Here is a 26,138-nt window from a genome sequence, read left to right as displayed (position 1 = left end):
GCTCAGTCAAAGTGACAGGAGCAAGAGGTACAAACCATTTCTTACAATATGCTTAAACCACCATCTAATGCTCTGTCAGAATCACATCCTGTGTTGTATGTTGCAACTTTGATAACTTAAAGCAGTGTGAAATGGTTAGGGATTGCTGATATGAGGATGCAAATTGGGGGAGATCTAGCCAGTTGCTCAACCCTCTGTTGGCACACCTCTGTTTTTCCACTTTTGAAGATGGGCCTTTGTCAAAGGGGTCTATGTCATTATCCCACAATTGTGCTGGAGGTATTTTTTGCCTATCTCTATTGGCTCAAAATGATTCTTGTAAAAGTGCAATGGGTATTAAGAATGGGACAAGTTTTATATATGTATATGTATGTATGTATATATATATAACTGTACATAGATATAGATATAGATATATAGATAGATATAGATATATATATATATAGATATAGATATATATAGATATATATATATACATATATAAAACTTGTCTCATTCTTAATATCCATTGCACTTTTACGAGAATCATTTTGAATCATATATCATATGTATATATATAATAGAGTTTTGAGAAACCATTTGATCACTCTAATGGAAGACACATACAGTATGCAATATATAGCATGTATGTTTTTATGTGTGTATGCTTGTGTGTGTGTGTGTCACTATCAGAGCACTGGAAGTGCTTGGTACTATTCTTTCAGTGCCACCCTGCCACCCCCCTTTTGACAAGTGTGTGGTGGTCTCATGTAGTGATCACCTGCCAGCTTCCTGGCTGCTTGTGCCAGAGCGAAAGCCCTCCACTGTTGATAGGGAGCTGGGGCATTAGGGCTGTCCTGGACTATTTATAGATGGCCCTCTCCAAGCAGTTGGGCCATTATCGTATATCTACTTGGATTGCTTCCTCAGCCACAGTGCCTTCTGCCTCTCTGACTGAGTGTGCTGCCAGCAGGGAGCCCAGGGAAACTCTCCTAGCATGTATTGCTAAACGGGGGTGTCCTATCTCTCCCTTTTGGCTGTTTGTGTTTTGATATGTTATCCTGGGCTGTGAGTTAACTGTCTTGCACATACACAAACTAAAAGATAGCAGTAATTGTCATCTCCTCTGCCATTTCCCTTGATTTGAGCAGTAGATTTCTCCAGTCCAGTCCTTCTCTCGTTCTCTCTCTGCCTCGGTTTTGTTGTTTCCTCTGGTGTGTTAAACACATCCTGACTATCCCTTCAGCTACTGGGACCACTACTGGCCTTCAGCTTTACTGTTATTGACTGAGGTCAAGATTAGACCACATTCATTGGCTGAGCCTGAGATAGAGCCACTTTCATTAGCTTAGCTAGCTAAAAATGGAACCACAACATTAGTTTCCCCTGTCTTTCCTTCATACAATGGATGCCTTGACCCCAACTGGTGACTGCATGTCTAGCAATCTAGCATGGGAGGCATCAAGGCAATAGATTAAATCCATTTACGTTGTCAACATTGCTAAATGGGGCCATGTGACCCTGTTAGCCCTACACAACCCAAGAGCCTCAAATATGTCACAGTGTGGACTACTCAGCGCTTAACGCCCGAGAGGAGCTTATCTACACAGTGTTAATTCTCTCCTGTCCTGGGCAGATCCCAGCTGTTGGGAATCCTGCCTCCAAGTTCACTAACTTGGAGAATATCCAGTCACTTGCCACACAGTCCCTGTTTACACCTGCAGTTTCAGTTCCAAAGCACATATCTGTCTCAGGCTTTTCTAGGTAGGGCACAAAGCTACATTGAAACATCAGTGTAAATGCAACAAGTCAACAAGAACTGGAATCTGGAACTTTCCTAATAAGTATATCTGTTTAAATGTGACTGGTTGTTTTGTTTAGACACAACACAGATCTTTTAACTGCATTGAGATTTTAATACCATGTGTAAATAATGTCTTAGCTGCTGTTGGGCCTGCTAGCTGACTTACAAGATTCACACATAATTAAATTAATATTCCATTTTGGATCACTTTGGATCACACATACTTTAATAAGAGTTCAAGAATGGTCAGCTGCCAATAGGGATTGCTCTGGGTACCCGTAGCGGCACCAGTAATAGCCATATAAAAAAAGTAAATGTGTCACACATACATAAGTAAGCCCTCTACCAGTTAAGCGGAGATTCTGTGGTCTCTTCTCCAGCCATTACCACTGTGGTCGGGGGAGCGACTTCAGAGACATCATCCAGCTTTTATGGACCAACTATCAATTATTTAACATGTTGAGTTAGCTCATGCAATCAGGGATACACGGGTTCTCGTGACTAGTGTCATATATGTGGTGGTCTCCTCTTGAAAATGATAAAGATTTCAGTTATGATGTATATCAGCATGCCTGTGAATATTTATCGGCCCCATCATGGCTTTTTGTAGCATATGTTGCGTCAGTGACACAGGATCTATGTGGATCATGTTTTTTTTTTATGTGCATCATGGACTTCCTATACCATATCCATGCCATGTGGATCACTGACAGAAAAATCAATAATGTGCTTTTATTTGTAGGCTGCTACTGTAGGGGGATTCTAGGTCTTGATGTTTTCAGATAGATGATAGATACTATTTTATTGGTCCTGGAGGAAATTGAAGTGTCACCAGAAGCATAAGATACACCATAGTAAGACATAACGCAAAAAATACAGAGAAGCCATAGTAAAAAAAATGTAACTTTGGGAAAGTGACTAATTTAAATATTGAAATATTTCACATTCATCTACAAATAGGACACTCTAGAAATTGTCACTTTTCACAGTGATATTTAAAGATGATGAAACTCGAAATTCACCAATTCACACTGACACATTAACCTATCGTAGTGACATTCACAGATAAGTAACTCTTTATATATTCTGGGATGTATAGTATGTCCTTAGATATTATACTTCTAATCATAGATTTGTAGCCATGTTAGCACCACAATCCTGTTCCATGGCTTTTGCTAAATGACATAATTTTGTGTCATGAGGCTTTTATTACGTTGCCCATCTCACCATGGCAGTACATATTTGCCGACCTCTTTGCTCTGTAGAGGGGGTACCAGTAACATGGCACCCAGACTAACCCTAGACAAAATCTAAATGGCTTTCTACACCGGCACTTAAGCTTAAAATTTTAAGCTTAAAATTTTAAGCTTAAAAGTGTTGCTATGGTGTCTGGTAGGATTGTTGTCCTTGGTGAACTAGGTTTCATCTACAGCTCCAGGCTCAGTCAGTGCAAGCTTGAGCGCTGATAACATTTCAGCCCTGTTAGAACATCTCCAGAGCACTGGGCCTAATGGAAGTCACTTCTCCTCCTCCTCCTCCTCCTCTCCCAGTGCACTCCACTCCACACTCTAAATCTTTAATACACACCACCTCTTTTCTTCTTCTCCTCTCCTCTCCGGCTTGCCCTTAACTCTGACATTTCATTGTAGGGCAACATTGTCTTCGGCTGCCATGATGTAGCCCTCCCTCTTGCTGTGTCGCCTGAGAAGGCCTGCCTGGAGATACAATAGGTGGGATTGTCTCTGACACATTCCACTCTTGTCTCGAGAGAGCGGGGTCAGAGCACCGCCGAGGTTGGCTTGCAGTGAAAGCCAGCAGAATTTGCAGCTTTGCTGTTTGCTGGCCCATAATGCTGAACGCACAATTACTGGATGTGTTTGTTGCTGTAAATGACAATATAAAATAGTTTTGGGGGGAAAGAAACACAGAGGTTTTTTACAAGCGTTTCATTACAGACTTGATTTGGTTAGCTTATTGTGTTACATCGAGATAGAAACCATCTGCAGGAATAGTTGGGTCTGATTGGCCTCTAGTTTTCTGGAGAGAACTAAATTGCTGTCTGCTCATGATGATGATTGCCAATCATGCTCAGTTGTTCAGTTCCGTTTCAAGTGTTTACTGTTTACTGTTACTGGGGAAAGCACACATTTGTTGCGTGGGAGAATAGTTCCACTATTCCTTTTGTTGTGGTTGGTTGAGTCGGTGGCAGTTTGGTGAAGTTGCCCAAAACCCAATTTTGTGCAGCTGTTGCTTGTATGATGCTTCTGTGGCAACTATGTCACAATACATCTTAAACTGGAGACAGAGATCCCACCCATATCCTGTACAGTGAATACACCTTAATGCCATCTGGACGGCACTTCAAAATGCCTGCAGCAAAAACAAACAGGACTCTGAATTAATTTGTACCCTGCAGCATCAAACTAATGAAGTCCCACAAATGCACTTTACCCCCTGACTCTACCATCATCATGACCCTAACCTGCTGCATTACACTGTCATTCCTGTTTTGTAGTTTATGTGTGTTCTTTGATGTCTTAAATGTTATCTTTGTGAAATATCTGTAAATGTCGGACTCAGTGCGCTTACATGCAAAGCATATTCCTGTAATAGGCTAAATAAATGAAATCTGAAATCACCCCAAAAACGTGCTTCATGCACTTTCCACCAGCTATTTCTCCTTCACGTAATGCTTGGTGCTTACAGTTGCTGACTGTCCCACTGCCTTCCGCTCTGCATTCCCCAGCAGAAGACTGTTATATACTGTGTGCTTTCCTCTTCTGATGACTATGTTGGGTTTGAATGCCCTCCAGATTTGGGCCTAACTTTGATGAGTCAGCCTCCCAGTGATCTCTTGTCACTGCCTCGTCTGTCATGGGCATCATTACCAGGCAAATCCTGCAGCCTAAAGTGCAGACAGGTGTGTGTGTGTGTGTGTGTGTGTGTGTGTGTGTGCGTGCGTGCGTACTTGTGTGTGTGTGTGTGTGTGTGTGTGTGTGTGTTTGCATACGTGCATGCACAGTTTGTCTTCTTTCCCTGTGGGACTGACGTTGAGGGGTGATCAGGTAAATCCGGCTGTAATCCCTCCGCCCCCTGGCTAGCAGCCGACATACACACACTGAACACTTGTGCAAACTGTGTTATAATCATTATCATGCTCACTTTCTCTCTCTTTCACACATTCATTTCTCTTTTTCAGACATAAACATACATGTACTCATTCATTCAATCGCCTTCACTCACTCAGTCGCCTACCTTTCTCATTCACTCATGCACTCTCTCTCTCTCTGTTACTGTCACACACGCCCATACACACATACCCACACACACCCACACACACCCTGCTGTGCCAGCAGCACTGATGTGGCAGCTCTGGGTTAGTGTGCCCTCAGGGAGACAGCCAGTACTGGGACACTATGGCTTTGGCACCAGGGAATGGAAGGTCTCTGGGTGAGCGGCTGGTGACAGAGCCGACTCTGTTAAGACTAACCTGGCACAGACCACTGTGACCTTATAGCCTGAGCTGCAAGGTCATGGCTCTTTTAAGTGTCTTTGAGTGTATGGGTCAGAAATTAATGGGGGCTCAGGCAGAAATGCCCATGAAAGTTCATAAACATTGCAGTGGGAGAGGGGCAGCAAAAATGCCAGATAAAGATTTGTCCAACTTTGCATTGTGTATATTTTTCCATTGAGTTGTCGCACATTATTGAAGAGTGTTTGCTAAATGTGGTTGTGGTTCCTCATGGGCCAATGTAGTTCAGTCTGTTGCGACAAAGCTATGGTTGGGAGCTTTTTACTGTACCAGCTGAGATTAGGAAAAATTAAACAAGATGGAACAACATTTAATAGGGAGAACAACCTTGGATGCAACCAGCAACAATTTCAGGTCATTGTAAGACTGCTTGTTATATACCATTTTAATACCAATTGAGGTGCCAAGGTTTTTATGCATTTCTTTTCCCCAGTGGTTTCATCATATCACTGTGATTGTAGCTAAATTAGACCTATTTTAACAGTAAAATATATACCAATATATGCAATGTAAAATTGTGTTTGATAGTTTAACAATATAGTCCCCAAAAAGCACAATAATGCCATTAAAATTAGTTCCCATGGGCAAAACGGCCCCCTGAAATAGATTATTTCTGAGTGTGTGTGTGTGTGTGTAAACCCATACATTGTTTTAAACTCGCCAAGAGGGAAAGTCTGACAGATTTGAGTGAGTGATGAAGATGTGTCTGTGGTGGGGTTTGCAGAGGACTGGTATGTTTTTGGTCCTTCAGTAAAGCTTGTTAAGACTTTAGCCACACCCCTCTCCACCCAATGCCAAAACATCTACATTGGTATCCCGCAAGATAGGGCATACTCTGATGTTGATCCATCCACATTCTTCTGAAGTCACACACGTAATCATGAAACAGGGTGTGGTGGTTTCTAGTAGCAGAGGCATCATGGCTGTTGACAGCTATTGACAGGTGTGTTGCTCACCTTCACCAGTGTTGTCCTGTTAAAGGACACTAGTACTGCCATGTTTCTCCCACTGGCCTGTGTTTACCACAGATATTACTGTTGATTTCATTTGTATCATGATATGGGTTTTCTTTTGGACACACTTCCATCGATTACTACTGCAGAGAGAAAGTGACAGTAAACCACCACTCTTTCTCTGACAGACCTGATGAGGGAGGCAGTCTGTTTGAACTGTAGATTACCATTGCTGCTATAGTGCTGTCAGAGCCTCTCCTCCCACACCAGGTCACTTATTATCAACATTCCCGGCTGATTGTTCAACTCGCCGCATGCTGCACCTTTCACATGACTTGCAGTGTTTCTACACTAATTGTTAAATTGTTGCATTGTAGATAAAGTTTTGAAAACATGAAGGTTTGCATGATCAGGGGGGGACACAAGTGTGATTCAGTAGATGGGAAAATTCAACCACTGCCACCATTTCTCTGGATAACTTAAGTCTTTTCTGGCACTAACTCTGCCAGGGATAAGGATTCATTTTCCACTGGGGCCACCCATGCTAAAAAAAATGCATGGCCTCATGACATGTCAGGCCAGCTGGATAAAAGTATCCATCAATATTATTTTAATCTGTAAGACATGAAAATCGGATCGTGATCATATAATTAAGGCCAAGTTTATCTCTGACGGGCTTGATTTAAAAAAAACAAACCTTTTATGTGTGTGTGTGTGTGTGTGTGTGTATCTCTTTCTCTCCACAGAGGGAATCCCTCAGGTGTACTACTTTGGTCCCTGTGGGAAATACAACGCCATGGTGCTGGAGCTGCTCGGGCCCAGTCTAGAGGACCTGTTTGACCTCTGCGACCGCACCTTCTCCCTCAAGACCGTCCTCATGATAGCCATACAGCTGGTACGGCCTGGAGGAGGGCAGGAGTGGCCTTACAGTTAGATAAGCCTGCTTCTGTGGCTATAAGGTTTCCTGTTTGAATGTGTAGACCAGCTGGGAAAACATTTTGGATAATGGGAGAAATGCTATGGCAAGGTGTGGTGAAAAGAAATGTCTGGTGGGGGGGGGAGGTAAGGAGAACATAAAAACAGATAATACATGTTCACATGCTCACCGTAGCTCGTTCCATGCATTATATTGCATACTTATGCACACACAATTAACTACCTGTGTGTTTTGTAACTTGGAAGTCACCAAAAACTTTTTGAACAAGTGCTAAAAGTGATAATTATTTATGTTTGTTTGTTTGGGATAACAATTTTAGCACTGTCAGCAGTAAAATCTTGCTGTATAATCTCAGAGTTTCCATCCTCTTTGTACTCGGAATGCTTGGAGTCTTGATGTTTGAAAACTGCCTGGATGATTGATTGAAATTCCAGATCCTAATGTTGTCACGCTTTCTGCTCTGCCAGATAACGCGGATGGAGTATGTCCACACCAAGAGTTTGATATACAGAGACGTGAAGCCAGAAAACTTTCTGGTTGGGCGGCCAGGAAGCAAGAGGCAGCACACCATCCACATCATTGACTTTGGTCTGGCCAAAGAGTACATAGACCCCGAGACCAAAAAACACATCCCCTACCGGGAGCACAAGAGTCTGACTGGGACGGCGCGCTACATGAGCATTAACACACACCTGGGAAAAGGTGAGAAGGTCTGAGGACCAGGGCAGTGGTCTGATTAACCCTTTAAATCGGCATAACCAGGCATTAACATTCAATTTTAAGTGAAAGGAGAGATCCTTAACCTAATTAGCTAACAGAGAAATATGGCCAAGTAGGGGCTGAATTTATCTCAATTTGAATGGTGATATAAATAAGCTGTTATAACAATGAATACATCACTCAGTGTATAGACACTGTCGCTCAAACAAAGCATTAGAATTTGCAGATAAAGAGCACAAACTTGACCTAAGATGCTTTTTTTTTTAACCTTTGCTGATCTCAAGGTACACCCTTTAGAAGCTTCAGAGTATGAAGCGTTAAAACAACCAAGCCATTATTGTGTCTGAGGTTGATAAGGCACAAGCACCGTTTTGTCTTGTTATCATTTGCCATATCTTTCTTTTGTAAATCATTGGAATTTCTTTTCTCTGATGTATAACTTTGTACTTGGGTATTTTGAAGGCTCTCGTCTTTAATCACTTTGCTGTTGTTTTTCCTCAGTGGCTTGATCTTGGCCTTATACACATGTTTCATTTGAACAGATGGATAACTACAGACGATGGATAACTCATAATGTGGATAACTTGTTCATCATTACACAATTGCAGTTCTGCTGTATCTCTGACTGCCCTTTTGCCTGTTAACTTTGCCAGTTGGTAATGCTAGGAATTTGTTACCCATTCTTGTGATATGGCTAACCTGGTCCTCCTCCTGTCCTATCTACTCCAGAGCAAAGCAGAAGGGATGATTTGGAAGCGCTGGGTCACATGTTCATGTACTTCCTACGAGGTAGCCTCCCCTGGCAGGGCCTAAAGGTACGGCAGCGTATTGTTTGATATCATCATGTTGGCACATACTGATATATATCAGACTGCTGTAATCCCTTTAATGCCATACACAGAGATGTACCCTTTCCTCTTATACTCTTGGGTGCAGTATTGTGTTTCATACACATCATCCACATGACCTCAGGCACACAGAGCCTGGTGTTTACCCCTGCCTTGGAAAATAACACCATCCTTATACACTGGTGACATTGGAAGGTCTCCTCACAGGGTTTTGTGTGTGTGTGTGTGTGTGTGTGTGTGTGTTTTCTTACTGTGAACATGGAATCTGTTTGGGGGCGAGGGAGGCGCACCCCCAGCCTCAGCCGCTGTACTTGAGGTCACACACAGAAACTATTCACACCTCTTAGATTGTTTTTAAGTGCTGCTGTTGCATAAGCCGAACCTGATATCATCTGTGGCTTATCGATGCTTAATGTTCTCTTCCGTTATATGAAGAAGCTTTTCGTCAGTGTGCATGTGGGCCACACACACCAGTAATTGCTTTTCCATTTTCATGATAGGATCCACTACAGGGATCCATCATCAAAGCTATAAGTCTGTAGTGGCAAGACAGGCAGAGCAGTTTTTCATTGGAAAAGTGAAACACAAGGCTTCAGTGCTGTGCACCAACGCATATCTGTGCGATGACTCAAAAATGGCTTACGAGGGGATTTGCATGGGTTTGCAACAAAAGTGCCCAGGATATAGGCTAACACATTTGAATATTACACCTATTCATTTACACTGCCCCTAGCTATGTATTGGCCCAAATTTAAGTATATTGTGCATTTTGCGCAGCTTTACTTTGTAGATTCTGTGCCTTTCTCTGTTTTGGTCATGTGGGAGGAGGATAATTGGTGGGCTGCTGCTTTACAATTTGTCTCCCTTCTAGGCGGACACTTTGAAGGAGAGGTATCAGAAAATTGGGGACACCAAACGAGCGACACCAATTGAAGTGCTTTGTGAAAGCTTCCCCGGTCAGTAGAACCAGCCATTTCCCTTTGTTTAGTGTCCTCCTTTATATGCCTTTTTAATTTCTGCATTTTTAAGCCAAGTGCAGCAAGTTTATTCAAATGTGGGACTTTTTTCTCCTTTGCTACAGAAGAGATGGCCACCTACCTGCGCTATGTGAGGAGGCTGGACTTCTTCGAGAAGCCTGATTACGACTACTTGAGGAAACTCTTCACTGATCTATTTGACAGAAACGGCTATGTCTTTGATTATGAATATGACTGGGTCGGCAAGCCACTCGTGAGTTCCTCTCATCCCTTCGTCCTCCCCCTCCTTCCCTGTTCAAACCTGCTGATTGGGCCATCAAGCCTCATGGCTGCAGTTTATTGCTCTCCATAGCAGTCATTAGTATTAGGAACATATCACAGGCTCTTTGCAAACCCTGTTGTCTAAAATCCCTCACATTGTGTACACTAAATATTCTTACCTTGCTCTGAATTCGGCACCGTCATCTTTCCTTTCTCTGCTCTTGCTCTAATTTCCTCACCTTTTTCTTCCCATTTTGACACTGAGGTCCTTTCCTTGTGTTTCGCACAGCCCACACCAATAGGCCCCATCCCCAGCGACACGCCCCTGCAGCCCAGCAGCAGAGACAAAGCACAACAGCAGACCAAAAACCAGGTGAGGTCACCACTATCATCGCACAACACCACACCCACCCACCAATCTGCCGCCCGCCAGCCCGCCCGACCAACCAACCCCGTCATTCAAGTTCCCCTGCCAGCCTACTGTTATTGAGTGCAACTGTGAGCAACTTCCTGGAGAAAATGGCTGCTGTTCAATTCCACTTCCTCTCTATTTCTCTGTCTCTATCTACACTCTGACTACTTTGCAGTGAAAACCTAGAAATCTTTGTCAGCTACTAAAACTTAAAAATGGTCAGTTTACTTCTAAATTAAATGACACGCTCGATCCTGAGGGTGTTCTGCTGCTCTAGCTGTGAAACAAAGCACCGTTTTTGGCTTCAGAGTTTATCCTACACACTCTGCCACTCTAAGCTCCAGTCATTGCATGCATGAGTTGAAAATGCAAAGTGCATTGTTCATACCAGTAATGACAAGCTGTATGCTTAGTGTGTGACAATGTGTATACTTGGCTTTTTTTAATTCCTTTTTATTGGCATGCTATCCGAGCCTTGATCTTGTGATTTTGACCAGTAGGACATGAATGATAGCAATTCGCACAGTTCCTAGGTTGCAGGATATTAAATATTATCTAACATTTTGATATAAAAAGTTGATATGAAATGCTGATTCATACAATTCAAGGTACAAATCAGGTTGTCGTGCTTGATTAGTCTGACTCATTGTTTCCCGTAAAGCCATATAAGCAGTGCATTAGGTTTTATGATTGACTTATTACTGTGGACTCTAGCCTCTATTTATCACTCTCCATTTAATGTGATTGGCCCGGCAACAGCACGACAGCTTTTGAAGCTCACAAAGCACCACCTACTCGACCATGTCTGCGACTGTAGAAACCTTTGAACATCTCGGTGAAAACAGTCAGCCATGTCGAACAAAATAGAGGCTTGAAATATTTATTCTGCAATGACGCATTATCTGTTGGGATGAGGAGAAAATCAATAATGAATAATGTTACAATACCTCTCCCCCAAAACATTTTATTGATACGTTGATGCCAAGTATCAATTTTTGGTGTTTTTCTGGACTATATGAAGACCCATGTAATGGTTTTCAAAAATGGGAAAGAAATGGCCCTTTGAAGAGAACTGAAAAATCTGAAATGCTGTGAATTTGAACTAGTAATAGTTTCTTGTCTTTAACTCATTAGCATTTTGGATTTTTACATATGATTCTTATAAAGGGAATCCCCTTTTCAACTTTCCACTGCAAATGAAAGAACAATTTAATAAATATAAACAGGTCTACTCTAGACTTTGTGTATTTCAAAACATGCATCATTATCGATCATAAAACCTCAAATTGTAGCCCAAGTAATCCTGGTACCTTAATATTGTGTCAAAAGCAAGTTGTGTGTACTGTAAGGATTCTGCAATGCTAGCTGAGGTGATACCTATGTGATCAAGGCTGTTTTTTACTCCTGCATGACTTTATTAGTGTGTTGATCTGTGCTTTACATAAATTTTTGCTTCCCCACACCCCTCTATAACATAGTTTGTCTTAACAAGCCTGCTTCTGCTTGGGAGATGTCTTCTATAATTTTTTTGTTTGTTTTTGTTTCTTTTCTTTTTTTTCTTATTATTCACTCCCCCTCCTCCTCGTCCCTCGTCCCTCCTCACCTCTACCCTCACCTCCTCCCACCACGTTACCCCACCCCACTCCCACTCCCCCCCCCCCTCCCCCTCACCTCCTTCTCACTCCACCTCCACCTGCCTCCACCCTTTTGCTCTTTGCGTCAGTCGCCTGAGCCCAAAGGAAGTGAGTCTCAACCCACTCCCGTGACCAATAAGGAGACTCTGGGGTCCCACCTCACAGCTGAGCGGCTGGGGGGCTCTGTTCAGGTACTGCTGCTGCTGCTGCTGCTGCTGCTGCTCGGCTAATGCATGAAGCCGCATGGCTCTCTGTGTGTGTCTGACTCTCCCCACACTGACTCCACGCTGCCCATCTGCCAGGCGCTCTGTCTGACTGTCTCTGTGTGTCTGCACCCGACTGTTTCAATCCCTGTATCAGTGCTCAGCCCGTTCTGTCTGCTCTCGCTGCTACGCTCGCCTCATCTGCTCTAGGCTAATCACAGGAAGGGCCACGCAGAGATGACATCCAGGGGCTACTGTCATGCAAACCCCAATGAAAAGGGATTCCCATATCATTAGCAAATGATATAAACTCTGCATAGAGTGGAAAGTCCAACAGCAGCTCAGTAGATATCTTTTATCCTTATCAATAAGGATATACAAGAGCAATCTAGGCTGTAAATGAAAATTTCCCTCCCATTGTACGTCATGTAAAATGGCCATTTGTATATCAGCAGAAGTCAGAGGCCTGTATAGTAATTTTTGTGGTGTAAATATGCCACCTAGTGTTTGCTAATATAATTGCAGACCTTAAACTCTTATGAAGTTGCTACAAATAGGGCATACCAGGTTACAATGTAAGACTGCTCTCGTTATGTGAGAGGGCTGGAAAATGGAGATAATCATGGTTTAATATTTTCTATGTGAATGTGCAGTCAGAGACATAATGTGTGAGTGAACGCCTTGCCTCCCTCCTTTTGTACCTGCACAGGTGATGAGCTCAACGAATGGCGAGCTGAACACTGACGATCCCACCGCCGGACACTCCAACGCTCCCATCACTGCTCCCACCGAGGTTGAAGTGGCTGACGAAACCAAGTACGAAAACACAGAAAGAAATGTGTTGTCTTTTCCAGTACAGTGCCACTACTGATGTTTGTGGTATACTAATATTTCAGTGTCAGTGTGGAGTAGTTGCCCAGATGTTTGAATGTGTTTTGGCATGTCTCATTGTTGTCCTTAAATAAACTTCTCCTATGTTTGCCTGCAGGTGCTGTTGTTTCTTCAAAAGGAGAAAGAGGAAAGCCCTCCAGAGGCACAAGTAAAAGAGAAGATAATGGAGAGAACTTGAAACATTCTGGTCACTGTCAAGTTTTAAATGGAAGCAACTACACAGATCCCCATCTCTATCTCTTTCCGGCTCCCCTCCCTTCCCATCTCTCTTTAAACCCCCCTCTCACATTATTTCCCCCTCTGTCCACTCTGAACCCCCGCGCTCTCTCTCTTTCTCGTTCTCAGTGCTCCCTGCTACTGGCGAGTAAAGGAATGTTGTAGTCCTACTGACTCCGCAACAGACTCTGGTTCCTTTATCAAAGAAAAATAAAGTACCTGCATTATAAAAGGGGGCTTGAGAAAAAGTAAAAAGCTGTAACAATGAAACGCGAATACCGTGACGTGAATATGAAAAAAAGATACTGTTTGAAACAGTTGTTGTATTTTAGATTCCATAAAGAACATGTATTGTTCCAACAGTCAGCCATTGGTCTGGGGGAACTGTCAGTGGGTCGAGTGAAAGAAATCTGCTCTTTAGAAAATAGTTCTTCTTTTGTGGGATCAAGGTAAGAGGCAAACATGAACTATACTAATGTTAAATCTGCAATCACTGAGAGACACAGGAAGCATTTCATCTATAAAGCAGAATTTGGAGAGTTTTTATGTAATTTTTTTTTTCTTTTTTTTGTAATTGAATCCTCAGTTTTCAAAGTCGAATCCCTGCATTGAAAACAAACTTTTACTTTTATGTTGTAGTGTTCTGGAATTCTTTTTTTTTTTTTTCCTCACTCTGGCTTTCTTTTTGTCTGTCAACGTGGACTTTGTAGCACAGTCACTGGCCTCAGGTACTGTGGAAGATTGAGAGAAACAGATATTAAGCTCTCTTATTATTATTATTATTGCACTTTTTGAAAAAAAACAAAAAAAAACAAATACAGTGGAATTTTAGGTTTGAAATTAACAATTAAGAAAACAACTTAATAAAGACTGATCTAGGAAGAGTCCTTCACAAGGCTTTATATCTGAGTTACGGCCGAAAAGTTTTGTCGATTTACATGAAACGAGATATGTCTTTCGATTTTATTTCTTACATCAAGATAATTTACCAGGAAATCATAGTTTGTGCCTTTCCAAGTAAAATGTTTAAAGCTCAAGTGAGTGTCCCGCAATGACATTTTATCTGATCTGTCCCAAATGCTCACTGGATTACTCTGTGTATGCGTGTGTGTCAGTGTGTGTGTGAGCTTGCATTTCTGGAAGTATTGTAAGTTAAGTGTGTGACGAGACGTGTGTAGAGATCCCTTCATCTCCTCTTTAGGCAGTGTGCGTCTGCTCCCCCTCATCCTCTGCTATGACAATCAACACATCCATACAGCTGTGTTTGGTTTCTCCACAGCCTGCTGCAAGCTACCATGGAAAAATATTAGGACAGAGTGTGTGTCTGTCTGGTGCCAGCTCTAGGAAATCTAGGAGTCGACAACCCAAATCTGTTTGTACCGTTGTGTTTTTTTGATCAGGAGGCCGCAGGTCGACATGCAGCTTTGTGAGCTTTACCTGTTGTTTTCGAGGTCTAGCGTCTCTGAAATGAAGAGGCTGCTGTCGCTCGGCCTGAAAGGAAGAAGCCACCCAGACTCAAGTGCACCAGATTGGAAACACAGCTGTTCCTTTTTTCTTTTTTTTTAGTTCCTTGTGGCTGCTGACAACAGTAGTTTCATGTGTCTCTTTTATCATTCATGTGTTTTTCTTTCTTTATTCCTGGCCAAAATGAGATGTATGTGTGACAACTTGGTGCTCTGTCTCCTGCATTATGTACATCCAGTTTAGGTCTCTCCTAAGGTTCCTACATCAGAGATTGTAATTTTTATGGCCTTGAGTTAATCAGAGTCCTCACTGAGCCCCCTAACATGTATGATGCCATTGTAAATAAGATTAATTTTAGATCCAATTATTACACAAGACTGATTCACCACTACTGACACCATTGAGTGCAATGAGTAACGACCATGTGAAACCACAGCATATGTATGGGTCATATGAACTCATTTGGAGAAGTTGGGGATATTTTCCCCACAAAAATAAGATTGGGCTACAGTTTAAGCAGCAATATTGCAAATATATGAATCAAAACCGTAATGAAATGGTAACATTGTTGACATCAGACTGGGTAACTTGAGCTTCTGCAAGTTGAGAATTTCTGTTGGTGCCTGCCATCCCTCAACATGCGTCACCTAAACCTTATTGTATTAGAAAAACCTTATGTTTGTCTAAACATGTTTGAACTTTTAAATCATCTGGTCTGGAAATGTTTGCACATTTAAATATGTAAACATTCGAGACAGGAACTGGGTGGCAGTGCTTGCCACGGACTAATTTGATAAGTTTATTTTTTTGATTTTATTTTTGTGAAATTGATGTTCTAGCTTCCCAAGTGTCTAGAAATTGTTTTATTTGATTTTAAGTTGTGAAGGGGGGATGAATGTTAAGTTGGAAAAGCAGGAATTGGAGAAAACAAGTGGGTTCCACGCTTGAATCACTCGCCATGTGAACAACAGAAAGAGGAACCAACTGTTTTGGCAACTCACGAGTAACTCGCAGCTTGGTTATTCACCTTTGGGGCGTTTACATTACAAAGCTGTATGTTGGGCAATATATATATCCTGTTTATATAGCCTGTTTCTGCAGACAAACCCATCTCCAGACATCCCGAAGACACTGTGCTGCGCCAGTGCGCTTTTACGCGTGAAGTCGCTGGTGCATCCAAACGGCCGCTGATAGTTCAGAGAAGTAGATTTGGCATCCTGACTTGTTGGAGTGTTAAACTGCCCCCTAAATGCTAAACCGGTTCAGCTGACTAACGTGGGGACCCAGCTTGGCGTAATCCATCACATTTATTAGCCTATATGGTTTCACGAGTTATTTGGGCTTTATTTTGGAGATCGTTCATTTGGAGATGCTCAGACCAAGGTTGAACTGTGTGCTTAACGTCTGTTAGTGTAACCATTTGCATTATGTATTTGTAAATATGAAAACAACAGATCTCTAATTGTGAATAAAGGAAGTTTTATCACAGGAGTTTAATCAATATGGAGCAGTCTGTGTCCACTGGCCGGTCTTTGACACCCTTTAGGCGGATATGTTACGCAGCGGGGCATTTTCTAAACGACCTGTGCGCGTCTTTGTGGTTTACCTATTTGCTGGTTTACTACCACTCCGTGCTTGGCTTCCAGAGCACCTATGCAGGTGTGGTGCTGCTTATTGGCCAAATAGCAGACGGAGTGTGTACACCCCTGGTTGGATATGAGTCAGACAGAACGCCGGGCTTCTTCGGATATGGCAAGAGAAAAACCTGGCACTTGTTGGGTAAGTATTGAGAGCGCCTGTTCTGCGCAAGGTAGAAATATAACAACTTTATCTTCAATGTTTCTCTTGGCCAGAAATTCTGGTATGAAAATTCCTTATAAATATATTCAGATTTTTCTTAATGAGTTTTAATTGTGGCCTACCATAGCCACTTGATAATATTGCTCACACGCAAAATAACTATAGCAATCTTATAATACATTTTAGAAGGATGTTATACAAATATCACAGTAAAAGTTAAAGACTATAGAAATATATAGAAATATAGTGTGATAAGGACACTATAGACTCAGAGCACTCAGTAGCACAGAGACTTTTAATAGAAATGTTATACTAATGCCATAAATTAAAAATTCTATAGTATGAGAAAGTCTCTATAAACTCACTATTGAGTACAACAGACGCACTTTAAGTCCCTATAAGAATATTCTGTGAATATTACAGGGGCTTTTCCTTATAATTAAAATGTTCCTGTGTTTGCTCTGAGTCTGATAATAGGCTTTATCATAATTTGATAATATATTTAACTTAAATTCTTGACTGCATTCAGCCACTGAGAGTTTCTGTCATGGTCATCACGCCTCCCCTCCTTCCAGTGAATTCTGCCCCTCTATCATAAAGGACTCTCTTCTCCAGCCAGTTTCTCTTCCCCCTCTCCTTTCTAGGAACGGTTTGCGTGCTCGTGTCTTTCCCCTTCATCTTCAACCCGTGCCTGGCCTGTAATGCCAACACGCCCCAGTGGGCCCAGCTCACTTATTTCTCCCCCTTCGTCATCATCTTCCAGTTTGGCTGGGCAGCCACCCAGATCTCCCACCTGTCCCTCATCCCGGAGCTGGTGTCCAGTGAGAGTGCCAAGGTGGAGCTCACTGCCTACAGGTGAGGCAGTGGACAGTCAGCCCAACTCAACTCAGTTACCCACTTTTTTATTTGCAGAATAGAGTTAATTGATCGTTATAGGCTAAAACATACATTCATAGTGTAAGAGTAAAATCACAGATTCAGGGTCACTCCCATCCTTAAAACATTATCAGAACTTCCACTAATGCATGGTCCAAACTAAAGGATTGTAACTCGATATGAAAGAAGTGGCTGCACTCAGCTAGACGCAGCATCAGACTCAGGTCATGGGCTATTATTTTACTGGTGAAAACACAATAGAGGAAGTCATCTTTCAAAGAAAAGTGAAGTAACACGCCATTCTGTCATTTGGTAATATTTTCACACACTCCAAATCTGGAAGTTATAAAGTGGGCATTGTAGTAGTCAGCACAAGATTATTCAATGTCCTCTACTATGACATTGGCTATAAAAACCATGGTGCTGACCGAATGGTTCAAAGATATTCCTCCTTGTGCAGGTATGCATTCACTGTAGTGGCCAACATCACAGTGTATGCTGTGGCGTGGCTGCTCTTTCACTTTCAAGCCCAGCACAGTGTGAACCCCTCCATCGCAGATAATCTGGGCCCCGTGGATATTCCTCTGTTCAGGGTAAGAACTGCTGAACAGTCAAGTGTGAAGCAGTATTGCTGCAGCTGCCTTTATAGGTCTGTTTAGCCTGTCGGGGACAGGTCATCACTCTGATATGGTATGATCAGTGTTTTTAACTGAGCTCTCTCTCTCTGTCCATAGAACCTGGCCCTTATTGTGCTTGGTATTGGGGCGCTGTTCTCCCTGATCTTCCATGTGGGCACAAAAGAGGAGGCGTCAGACTCGGACAGAGAGAGGCAGCCTCTCATCTGTTCTCCATCTCAGCCTGTACTCCAATGGAAGCACTGGCTGAAGGAGCCGTCCTTCTACCAGGTGACTCCTAAATGTCTACTTGGTAACTTCCTACTGATTCAGATAAATTCTTGTCAGGGAATTCTCTAGCGATGGCTTTCAAAGTAGTGCAACTATGGATATAGTTTGCTGGTGAAGTTAGATTGCCGGTAAAACTGCCCGATGCTGTTATAGCAAGTTCTGCTTTGTTTGCTTTTGTTCCAGGTGGCTTTTCTGTACATGTGCACTAGACTTATAGTCAACATGTCCCAGACCTACATCTCTGTGTACCTCACCAACTCACTGTTGTTACCAAAGGTAACACTACACTACGCTACACTCTTTGTATTCACACACAACTGAAAGTTGTGCAAGTTATTAAGTAGCCGCTGATTGTGAAACGTCTATGTTGCAATGTAATATTAATTTCCTCCTTCTCTCTCAGAACTTCATTGCCATCATACCACTGGTGATGTATGTCAGCGGCTTTGTCTGCTCTCTGGTCATGAAGCCAATCAGCAAACTCATAGGCATTACTGTGAGTCCCTCAGTTTGCATGACTTTCATTTGGTTTAGTGTCTTGCACTGGCTTTACAGTAAGCAATGGTTGAGAAAAAGCTCCAGAATCATTTGGGTAAATTGTTTTGTACTTTATATAAGTGAAGTGACATCAGTGGATTAATGCAATAAGTATATCAGAGCTAAAGCCTATAAGCACCGTGAGATGATGTCATACATTCACTCAATAGGATACGTCCTTTTTTATGAACCATTTTATCATATTATAATTGTCATGTATTAAGAATTCATATGTGCCTGTTACATGAGTAATAAACTGCACAATTCAAAGAAGAGCTGTATTTGAGTGAGATATGTGTTCTCAGTTGACCTATTTCTTGGGCCTGCTGTTGGTGCTGGGCTTCGCCTGCTGGGTGTTTGCGGACAAGAACATGGGAGCTGAGCGCGTCTATGGAGCTGCGGTGCTGCTGGGAGCAGGCTCTGCTACCATCCTGGTCATGTCTCTGTCCATGACAGCCAAGCTCATCGGCCAGCAGACGGTAGGTGGAGGAGAAAGTAGCAAACTGTGGCAGTTGGTGACCAGTCTGCTCAACAGGGGGGCGTCATAGCTGAGTTGTCCGTTTCAACAAGGCAGCTTCCTAGACTGCCAAAAAATTATTTGATAAAATATGTTGCTTAGATCTGGACTATGGAATAGAGTATTAGGGGAATGGAGGATTAGGGCCATTGTAGGTGACTTTCTTTTTTTACCGCAGCTGGAGGGAGGGGGTAATATTCTGAGATAAAACTCATAAATTCTGAGATTTTTATGAGAAATTTCTGTAACCTATCTGTAAACTATACGTATGTGTATTTATACATACACGTATATAATATAGGTGTGTGTGTGTGTGTATGTGTGTGTGTGTGTGATCATTCATACTAAGATCATTAAAGCAGTAACATCATTCTTGCTTCATTGGATCACAATAGTACAAAATCTGCTAAAAGGTTAGCCCACTCTCTCTTTCCTGTCTCTCTACTCATACTGAAAGAAATGAATAAAAATACTGAAAAACAAAATGCTAAAAGAAGGTAGATTGCCTCTCTTGCTGTGAAGAACCGTGTAGGTTTTCTGGTCGGATTTCATCCTATTGTGCTTGCTACAACAACAGTAATAATCTTTGTTCTGCCATTCACATTCTCTCTTGTTTGGCAGCAAAGTGGAGCCTTTGTTTACGGATCGATGAGCCTCACAGACAAGCTGGCTAATGGTGTGGGGGTCATCCTGATCCAGAGCCTCCGACCGTGCAGGTGGGACTCTGACTGACGCACGGCCGGCTGCCGTTCCACTTGTCTAGTGTCTTTCGTTTCCTTTTGACTAACTTTCCCTTACAGCAAAGTGTGGAGGAGGAGGCTGTCAAAATAGATGTAGGGAGGGATCTGAACGCAGATCTGTGGGATCTGTGACACATCAACTGCAAAACACTTGCTGTGTTCACTTCCCTTGGGCGGTTTTTTGTCTGATCACAATGCTAGAGATTCCTCAGCAGCATATCCTGTCATCTTTTATATTCATATTTTTCAGTCAGCCCTCTGACTTATGGCAACTTAAAGTTTATGATCACTGTATAGTTGATTTTTCTGACCCCAAGATGAACCCCCATTTGTGAAAAGATTCACCTGCACATTAAAGCTTGTAACCCACAGGCTTATTTGAGTTTATCTCTGTCTTCCCTAATACCATACATTTTCTGTCACAGTCCAAGAAAAGTTGCTCCATTTTCCTTTGTTGTGTTTTCCTCCTGTACAGCACAGAGGCATGCTGTCCAGAGTGTGTTTGGTTCTATCGTGACGTCATGGCGACAGTAACCGGGGGCGTGGCCGTGGCAGCAGCAGTTTCCCTTTTCACCATTGTCATCTGGCCAATCAGGATACGACGAAATTAGGGTTTGAAATCTCTCCTTAAGCTACACTTTTTCATGGTCACATTCATGAACATGCACATGCACACACACTCAGACATGAAACAAACACTGCTCACACACACAGAAAACAACCATCTATATCAAGAATTCCATATCTATGGTGTTGGAGGAGGGTGTGGTGATCGCAGGAAATGCAGATCATAAATGGTTATGGGTGTACTGAAATGTTTTGTGCATGGTAATTTAGTGAGGTTGTTAGAGACACCCTTGTTCCTGCACTAGAGAAACTGATGCTGGTTTATTAAAACTGCATGAGGATGAAGCCACGCTGCCATCTAGTGTGTGAATACTAAAGTACACTGCTGTCTTGAAGGGGCTTGTACTCCACATTACACAAAAGTTATTGAAGATTTTACTTAATTTGCAAAAATGTCCTTGAGGTTTCTGACTTGAAATCAATCCATTTGTCTAGCAGGATGTATAACCTTAAGTATTCACAAACACATTGACTCACCCATGTATTTATGAATAATATAAATATATACAATACATAAATTAGATGTAATAAATTCTAATGTATATTTATAATATAAATTAAAAATGTTTTTCCTTTTCAGCTCTACTTCCTCCTCCTATGGATGGAGCAAGATGATATGGCAGACCCAGCAATTACTTCACCGTCCTCAAGAAAATGAACTTGACTGTTGACTGTGTGTGTGAGTGTGTGTGTGAGTGTGTGTGTGTGTGTGTGTGACTGTGAGTGGTATGTTCCATTATTAGTACTAACTGCTTTGATCATCTGTGGGAGAAAAACAAAACAAAGTATACAACCCAAACTTTGTGCCCATGGTTGGAAATGAAAACATGTGCTATCCATTCTGAAGGGAAGAATTGCAGCAACAGAGTAACTGTGGCCGAGATTTACACAGGAAGAAGATTGATTTTCAACTGTTTTATTAATCTCTGATCTCTTCCTCATTCTTGTATTGTTTTTATTTAACATCATCTTATAAAATCAACACACTGCAAATATGTGTTTTTTGTTCCATAATTTGTCCATCCTTGGAGTATGTCGCTAGTCTCTGATTTATGGCAGTTGAGTGTTTGAATCTGTGAGGACTTGATCTGTCTTGGCGGCTCACTGCAGGGAATTCTGGGCCTCTGAGAAATGTTGCACTCGTTCAGTAAAACTATATCAAAGCTCTGATCTTCTCCACTTGCTAGGAGCCCCATTGATTGTAACCACTTTTTCCCTGATCCTTAAAGGAATAGTTAATCTAAAAATGAAAATTCTGTCATTATCTACTCACCCTCATGTCAGCTGAAACACAGGAGGAGTTTGTATGTCCATGTAACACACAGGGTCCAGGGAGGTTGACAGCACAACACTAGCAGCCTTCTCCAAAACAACTGATATTTAATTACCATATTTCACCATACAGGCTGTGCAGCGTAATCCAGGTCTTCTGAAGCCAAATGATTGCACTGAGTGGAAAAGACCTCTATTTACACCATTATTTAGTGCAAATCTTCACTACAGCCATTGTTTTCAAAAAACGGACATGCGTGCACACACCCAGACCTTGTGCGTTCATGTGAATCTCCCCGAGATTTGCACTAAATAATGGTGTAAATATAGGTCTTTTCCTCTCACTGTGTGATCGTGGCTTCAGGAGATTTGGATTATGCTCAACAAGTTGGATTACTGCACCCGTTATCCTTGCTTCACAAACTAAAGCCATGAAATGTCTGGTTTCAGTGGTCTGGTTTTTAATGGCGCTTTAGTCCTCAGCTTGGCCACAGCAGCAGCATAGGGCCCTCATCACCCTGGAGAGAAATCGGCATATGTTCTTCATAGGCTTGAACTCTGAAAATTAAGTAAAATGATGTAAAAGTAGGAAAAATGATAATAGGAAGCAGAAATCAGTTACTTCTACATATTAAGTTTGGCTCTATCTCTTACTTTGAGGCGCCTTCAACAGTGACAGTGTTGACTGCATCTCTGTCTGCAGATCAAGTGGTGGCTGAAGCCCCGTCACTGGACTCAGCATTGGCTGCAACCACGTCAATAGACTCAGTGGAGGCTGCCTCCTCATCTTAAGAGTCAGTGGAGGCTGAAGAACTGTCATCAGAGACAGCGATTTCTTTGTTGGGCTTTACTTCAGCTTGGCAGGGTATGTCACTGTGGATGGCTTCAATCAGCGAGTCCTCTCGTATGCAGACACATACAGCCAGGAGTGAGACCCGCACACTAGATGAAGCATGACAATCAATCAATCAATCAGTCAGTCAGTCAGTCAGTCAATCAATCAATCAATCCATCATCCATGCAATCAAGCATCTATCCAACCTTATGTGTTATCTACTACATTAACACACACACCTGAGCGCAGGTCGAGTAACTGTTTCAACAGGCTTGAAAACGCCCACAGGTCTGCTTACTCAATATCTTCTTTCGCCTCCAGGTTGAGCTGGATTTGGAAACAAAGTCAGTGACAGTTCAGTCAAATCTTCTTCCTCACTCACAGAAACTGAGAAAAATGAATGCTATAAATGCAGTCTTCACTTCTTCTTCACAATAAAAGAAGGATCACCTACAGCCATCAAGTCATCCAGGCAATTGCAGATCTCGTCCCGACTCTCTTATGACTGGATGCCAGTTTCTCTCTTATACTCCGCTGTCGTCTACACCAACACAGAATATGTATCAGATATGTCTTAATAGGTTCTTAAACAATTTTTAAAGTGTTGTTGGATAATCAGGAAATAAAATGGTAGCTGACCAGCAACAGCCAATACCTTTAGCTTCCATTTGTGATTGGTAGTGGTGAAAAAATTGCTGGTTTGTGTAGCAGCATCCAGCAGGTCGACGAAAAAAACTGAAAACGACGAATCTCATCTGGAGAGACAATACAGAATAACATCAGCCTACATTCTACATCAAGTCTGCACATGGGTTTGGAAAAAAATGTCAGTACAATCAAGTCTAGGTATATTAGTTTACTGACCACGTCGTATTCATTGTGTCCAGGGTAGAGGTGATGGCCGAGGTACATGGCTACCAAGAGACCACATATCAATGGCTTCAGAGATTGGGAGGCCCAAGCAGTCTTCTGGAGACCTGGGGGTGGAAGACAAGAGGCAAAGAGGAGGTAGAGGAGGTCCAAGAATACAACATCTACAGTGGTACCAAGCCAGACACAGCAACACACTATATCAGTACACCAGCTGTGAATTACATAGTCATGTTCAACATGGAAGAATGACACAACCTCAGCTACTCATTTACAGCAGAACCACAAAACTGACACCAACAAACACACACCAACAGATGAGGTGTCCAGGTTTCAATAGAACTCACCTGTAAACAAGAGCCTGAAAAGTGCTGCCATGCTTCACTTTGGAGGCAGGAATGGCTAATCCAAAGTCAGTCTCTGTTGAGGTTGAGGACATTTAACATTTTGTCAAAGTCTGGCCTGTTCAATGTCTACAAAGGCTAGGGAATTGCAGTACAGATATACTTCTTCAACTAGTTTTCATTCTGTCGTAGTTTACTGGTGTAATATCTATCAAAAGATTCCCCTTGTCATCCTGCCTTCAAGTCATGTTGGAGATGTCAGAATTACGAGTGAACAAAGTGGCACACGACGGAAAGTCGGAATTTAATGCAGTAGGCTCTCTCTTTATTAAAACCCTGAAAAGAAAGATTGTGTGTCTGACATTATTTAGACTAGCCTACTGCTGGTAATGTGGGTAGCCTATTTATAGCCTAGACAATCGTTTTAAATCATAATCCGAAATGTAACGTAAAAAAATCGTTGTAATTTTGGCAGATTATCTATTACTAAACGGTTAACAGTGTTGGAAAAGATAGCTAGTTAAAAGCAAGCTTGACATAATTGTTAAGTCAGTTCACGCTAACGTTAGTCAATTCACACAACATGTTTGTAGCAAATCAAATGATTATAACGACAAGCAAAGCACAAAACAATCTTTTTACCTTGCAGTTCAACTGCTACAATGAAAAATTGGTCTTGGCGGGTTAGAAATAATGGTTAACTAACGTTACTAACTAAACTAACGTTTGTAATTCAAAACGCACAACAGTTATTTTACGTTTTGGCGTCCACTGTAACTCATACTGTTACTTTGCTATAGCAACTGTGTTGTTTCACCACCTTTTTATTTCACCACCTTTTTATTTCAATCAGTAAAGTACAAGAAGCCAGTCAATCTGTGGTCAGCAGAGCAACAGTAAAGCACGGCCTCTGGTGGTTCAGCATGGCAGTGTGGCCTCCTGTAGTGCGCAGGGCCGGTAAGAGCCATCATCGCCCCATGACTTTGGACAAGCGGAACAAAGCACTTGTTCAGACTCAGCCTCTGTGAGAACCGTTGTCTCTCTCTGCGTGGGACGGGACTTGAAAGTGGAGTTGCGACTTTTAAAGTTGCTCTCAAATAAATAGGTTCAGCTTAACCTCAACTGGGGAATAGGTTATTTTTTTTCTGACGGAGAGTGTTATTTTGTTCTTTTCAACTGCTCCAAACTTCCCGTGGAAGGAGACTCTTGACGGGAAACGGGGATTTAGTTGTTATTCTTTCCCCCAAGCCCACTTGCAGGTAAGACAGTTTAGCAATTTAAACAGGTGAATAAAATGTGCATAAAAGTAGAGTAACAGAGCTTTACCATTCGATTTAAAACAAACGTTGACCTGCGATGGTGTGTGTTTTTTTTTTCATCAAGTAGTATAAAGTCGCTGTACGTAAGGTGTATTAGTGCGCTGAGAGGCAGAAGTATGTTAGCTCATAGCCTCATGTAACATACTCAGGTGAGGGTTTTCAACTTATTTTCTAATTAGCCTAACGTTACTTACATTATTGAGTTACATAGGTTGTTGTTGTTGTTGTTGATGTTGTTGTTGTTGATTATGATGATGATGATTTTATTTAGGAATCGTAATAAAAATCGATTTATATTAGACATGCACTGGAAAAAATGTAAATGATAGCCCTTTAAGCATTACTAAATACATCTCTTTCCAAAGTGGTACTTGATAGGAGTTTTAAGGACAACTCTTTTTTTCTACGTTTGTATTGGTATAAAATCTAAACTTTTTGATTAAATTGTGGTTTGAAATATAAAGGCTATTGAAAATCCTCGGATAAAGATGACTGACTGTGGCTATAAACTGTCCTTTTGATAATCAACTGCAGTATTTTTGACCCATGACTCCTTAATGCAATGCAGCTGACTTTTTAAATACATACCTTCATACCTGCATATTGGCCTATACATACATACATACATACATACATGAATGAATAAAAAAATAGATGCATACTTT

General features: G+C 41.9%; 2 protein-coding genes across 4 annotated transcripts; both read left to right on the top strand.

The window, feature by feature from the left end:
• The first annotated feature begins 6,995 nt into the window (after positions 1-6,995).
• LOC139638212 (casein kinase I) lies at positions 6,996-14,404 on the top strand. 3 transcript variants are annotated; one of them, XM_071512265.1, is made up of 9 exons: positions 7,018-7,163; positions 7,673-7,907; positions 8,655-8,740; positions 9,645-9,729; positions 9,858-10,003; positions 10,301-10,384; positions 12,147-12,248; positions 12,970-13,076; positions 13,249-14,404. In XM_071512265.1, the coding sequence occupies exons 1-9, from the start codon at positions 7,065-7,067 to the stop codon at positions 13,301-13,303; spliced, it is 999 nt and encodes a 332-aa protein (XP_071368366.1). In that variant the 5' UTR covers positions 7,018-7,064; the 3' UTR covers positions 13,304-14,404. The 3 variants fall into 3 exon arrangements, with proteins under 3 accessions (XP_071368367.1, XP_071368366.1, XP_071368368.1); XM_071512266.1 differs by lacking the exon at positions 12,147-12,248 and having other exon boundaries at positions 6,996-7,163; positions 9,855-10,003; XM_071512267.1 differs by lacking the exon at positions 12,147-12,248.
• A 141-nt stretch (positions 14,405-14,545) lies between these two features.
• LOC139638211 (major facilitator superfamily domain-containing protein 12-like) lies at positions 14,546-21,811 on the top strand. The gene is made up of 10 exons (XM_071512264.1): positions 14,546-16,610; positions 17,276-17,486; positions 17,968-18,100; positions 18,242-18,412; positions 18,596-18,688; positions 18,816-18,908; positions 19,255-19,428; positions 20,088-20,182; positions 20,682-20,818; positions 21,414-21,811. The coding sequence occupies exons 1-9, from the start codon at positions 16,334-16,336 to the stop codon at positions 20,815-20,817; spliced, it is 1,383 nt and encodes a 460-aa protein (XP_071368365.1). The 5' UTR covers positions 14,546-16,333; the 3' UTR covers position 20,818; positions 21,414-21,811.
• The last annotated feature ends 4,327 nt before the right edge of the window (positions 21,812-26,138 follow it).

This window comes from Centroberyx affinis, unplaced genomic scaffold, assembly GCF_046629955.1.
Source record: "Centroberyx affinis isolate AG114_WGS23_722 - 3 ecotype Tasmania unplaced genomic scaffold, CSIRO-AGI_Caff_v1 ptg006206l_1, whole genome shotgun sequence".
Classification (NCBI taxonomy): domain Eukaryota; kingdom Metazoa; phylum Chordata; class Actinopteri; order Beryciformes; family Berycidae; genus Centroberyx; species Centroberyx affinis.
This window is presented reverse-complemented; position numbering and strand designations above follow the sequence as displayed.

Excerpts from the sequence above, each read along its gene's own strand:
- LOC139638212 (XM_071512265.1), top strand. The coding sequence starts at position 7,065 with ATGGTGCTGGAGCTGCTCGGGCCCAGTCTAGAGGACCTGTTTGACCTC. Across the intron at positions 9,730-9,857 it reads GCTTTGTGAAAGCTTCCCCG|AGATGGCCACCTACCTGCGC; the intron begins GTCAGTAGAACC and ends TTGCTACAGAAG. Across the intron at positions 10,385-12,146 it reads AACAGCAGACCAAAAACCAG|TCGCCTGAGCCCAAAGGAAG; the intron begins GTGAGGTCACCA and ends TCTTTGCGTCAG.
- LOC139638211 (XM_071512264.1), top strand. The coding sequence starts at position 16,334 with ATGGAGCAGTCTGTGTCCACTGGCCGGTCTTTGACACCCTTTAGGCGG. Across the intron at positions 18,413-18,595 it reads AGGAGCCGTCCTTCTACCAG|GTGGCTTTTCTGTACATGTG; the intron begins GTGACTCCTAAA and ends CTTTTGTTCCAG. Across the intron at positions 19,429-20,087 it reads AGCTCATCGGCCAGCAGACG|CAAAGTGGAGCCTTTGTTTA; the intron begins GTAGGTGGAGGA and ends CTTGTTTGGCAG.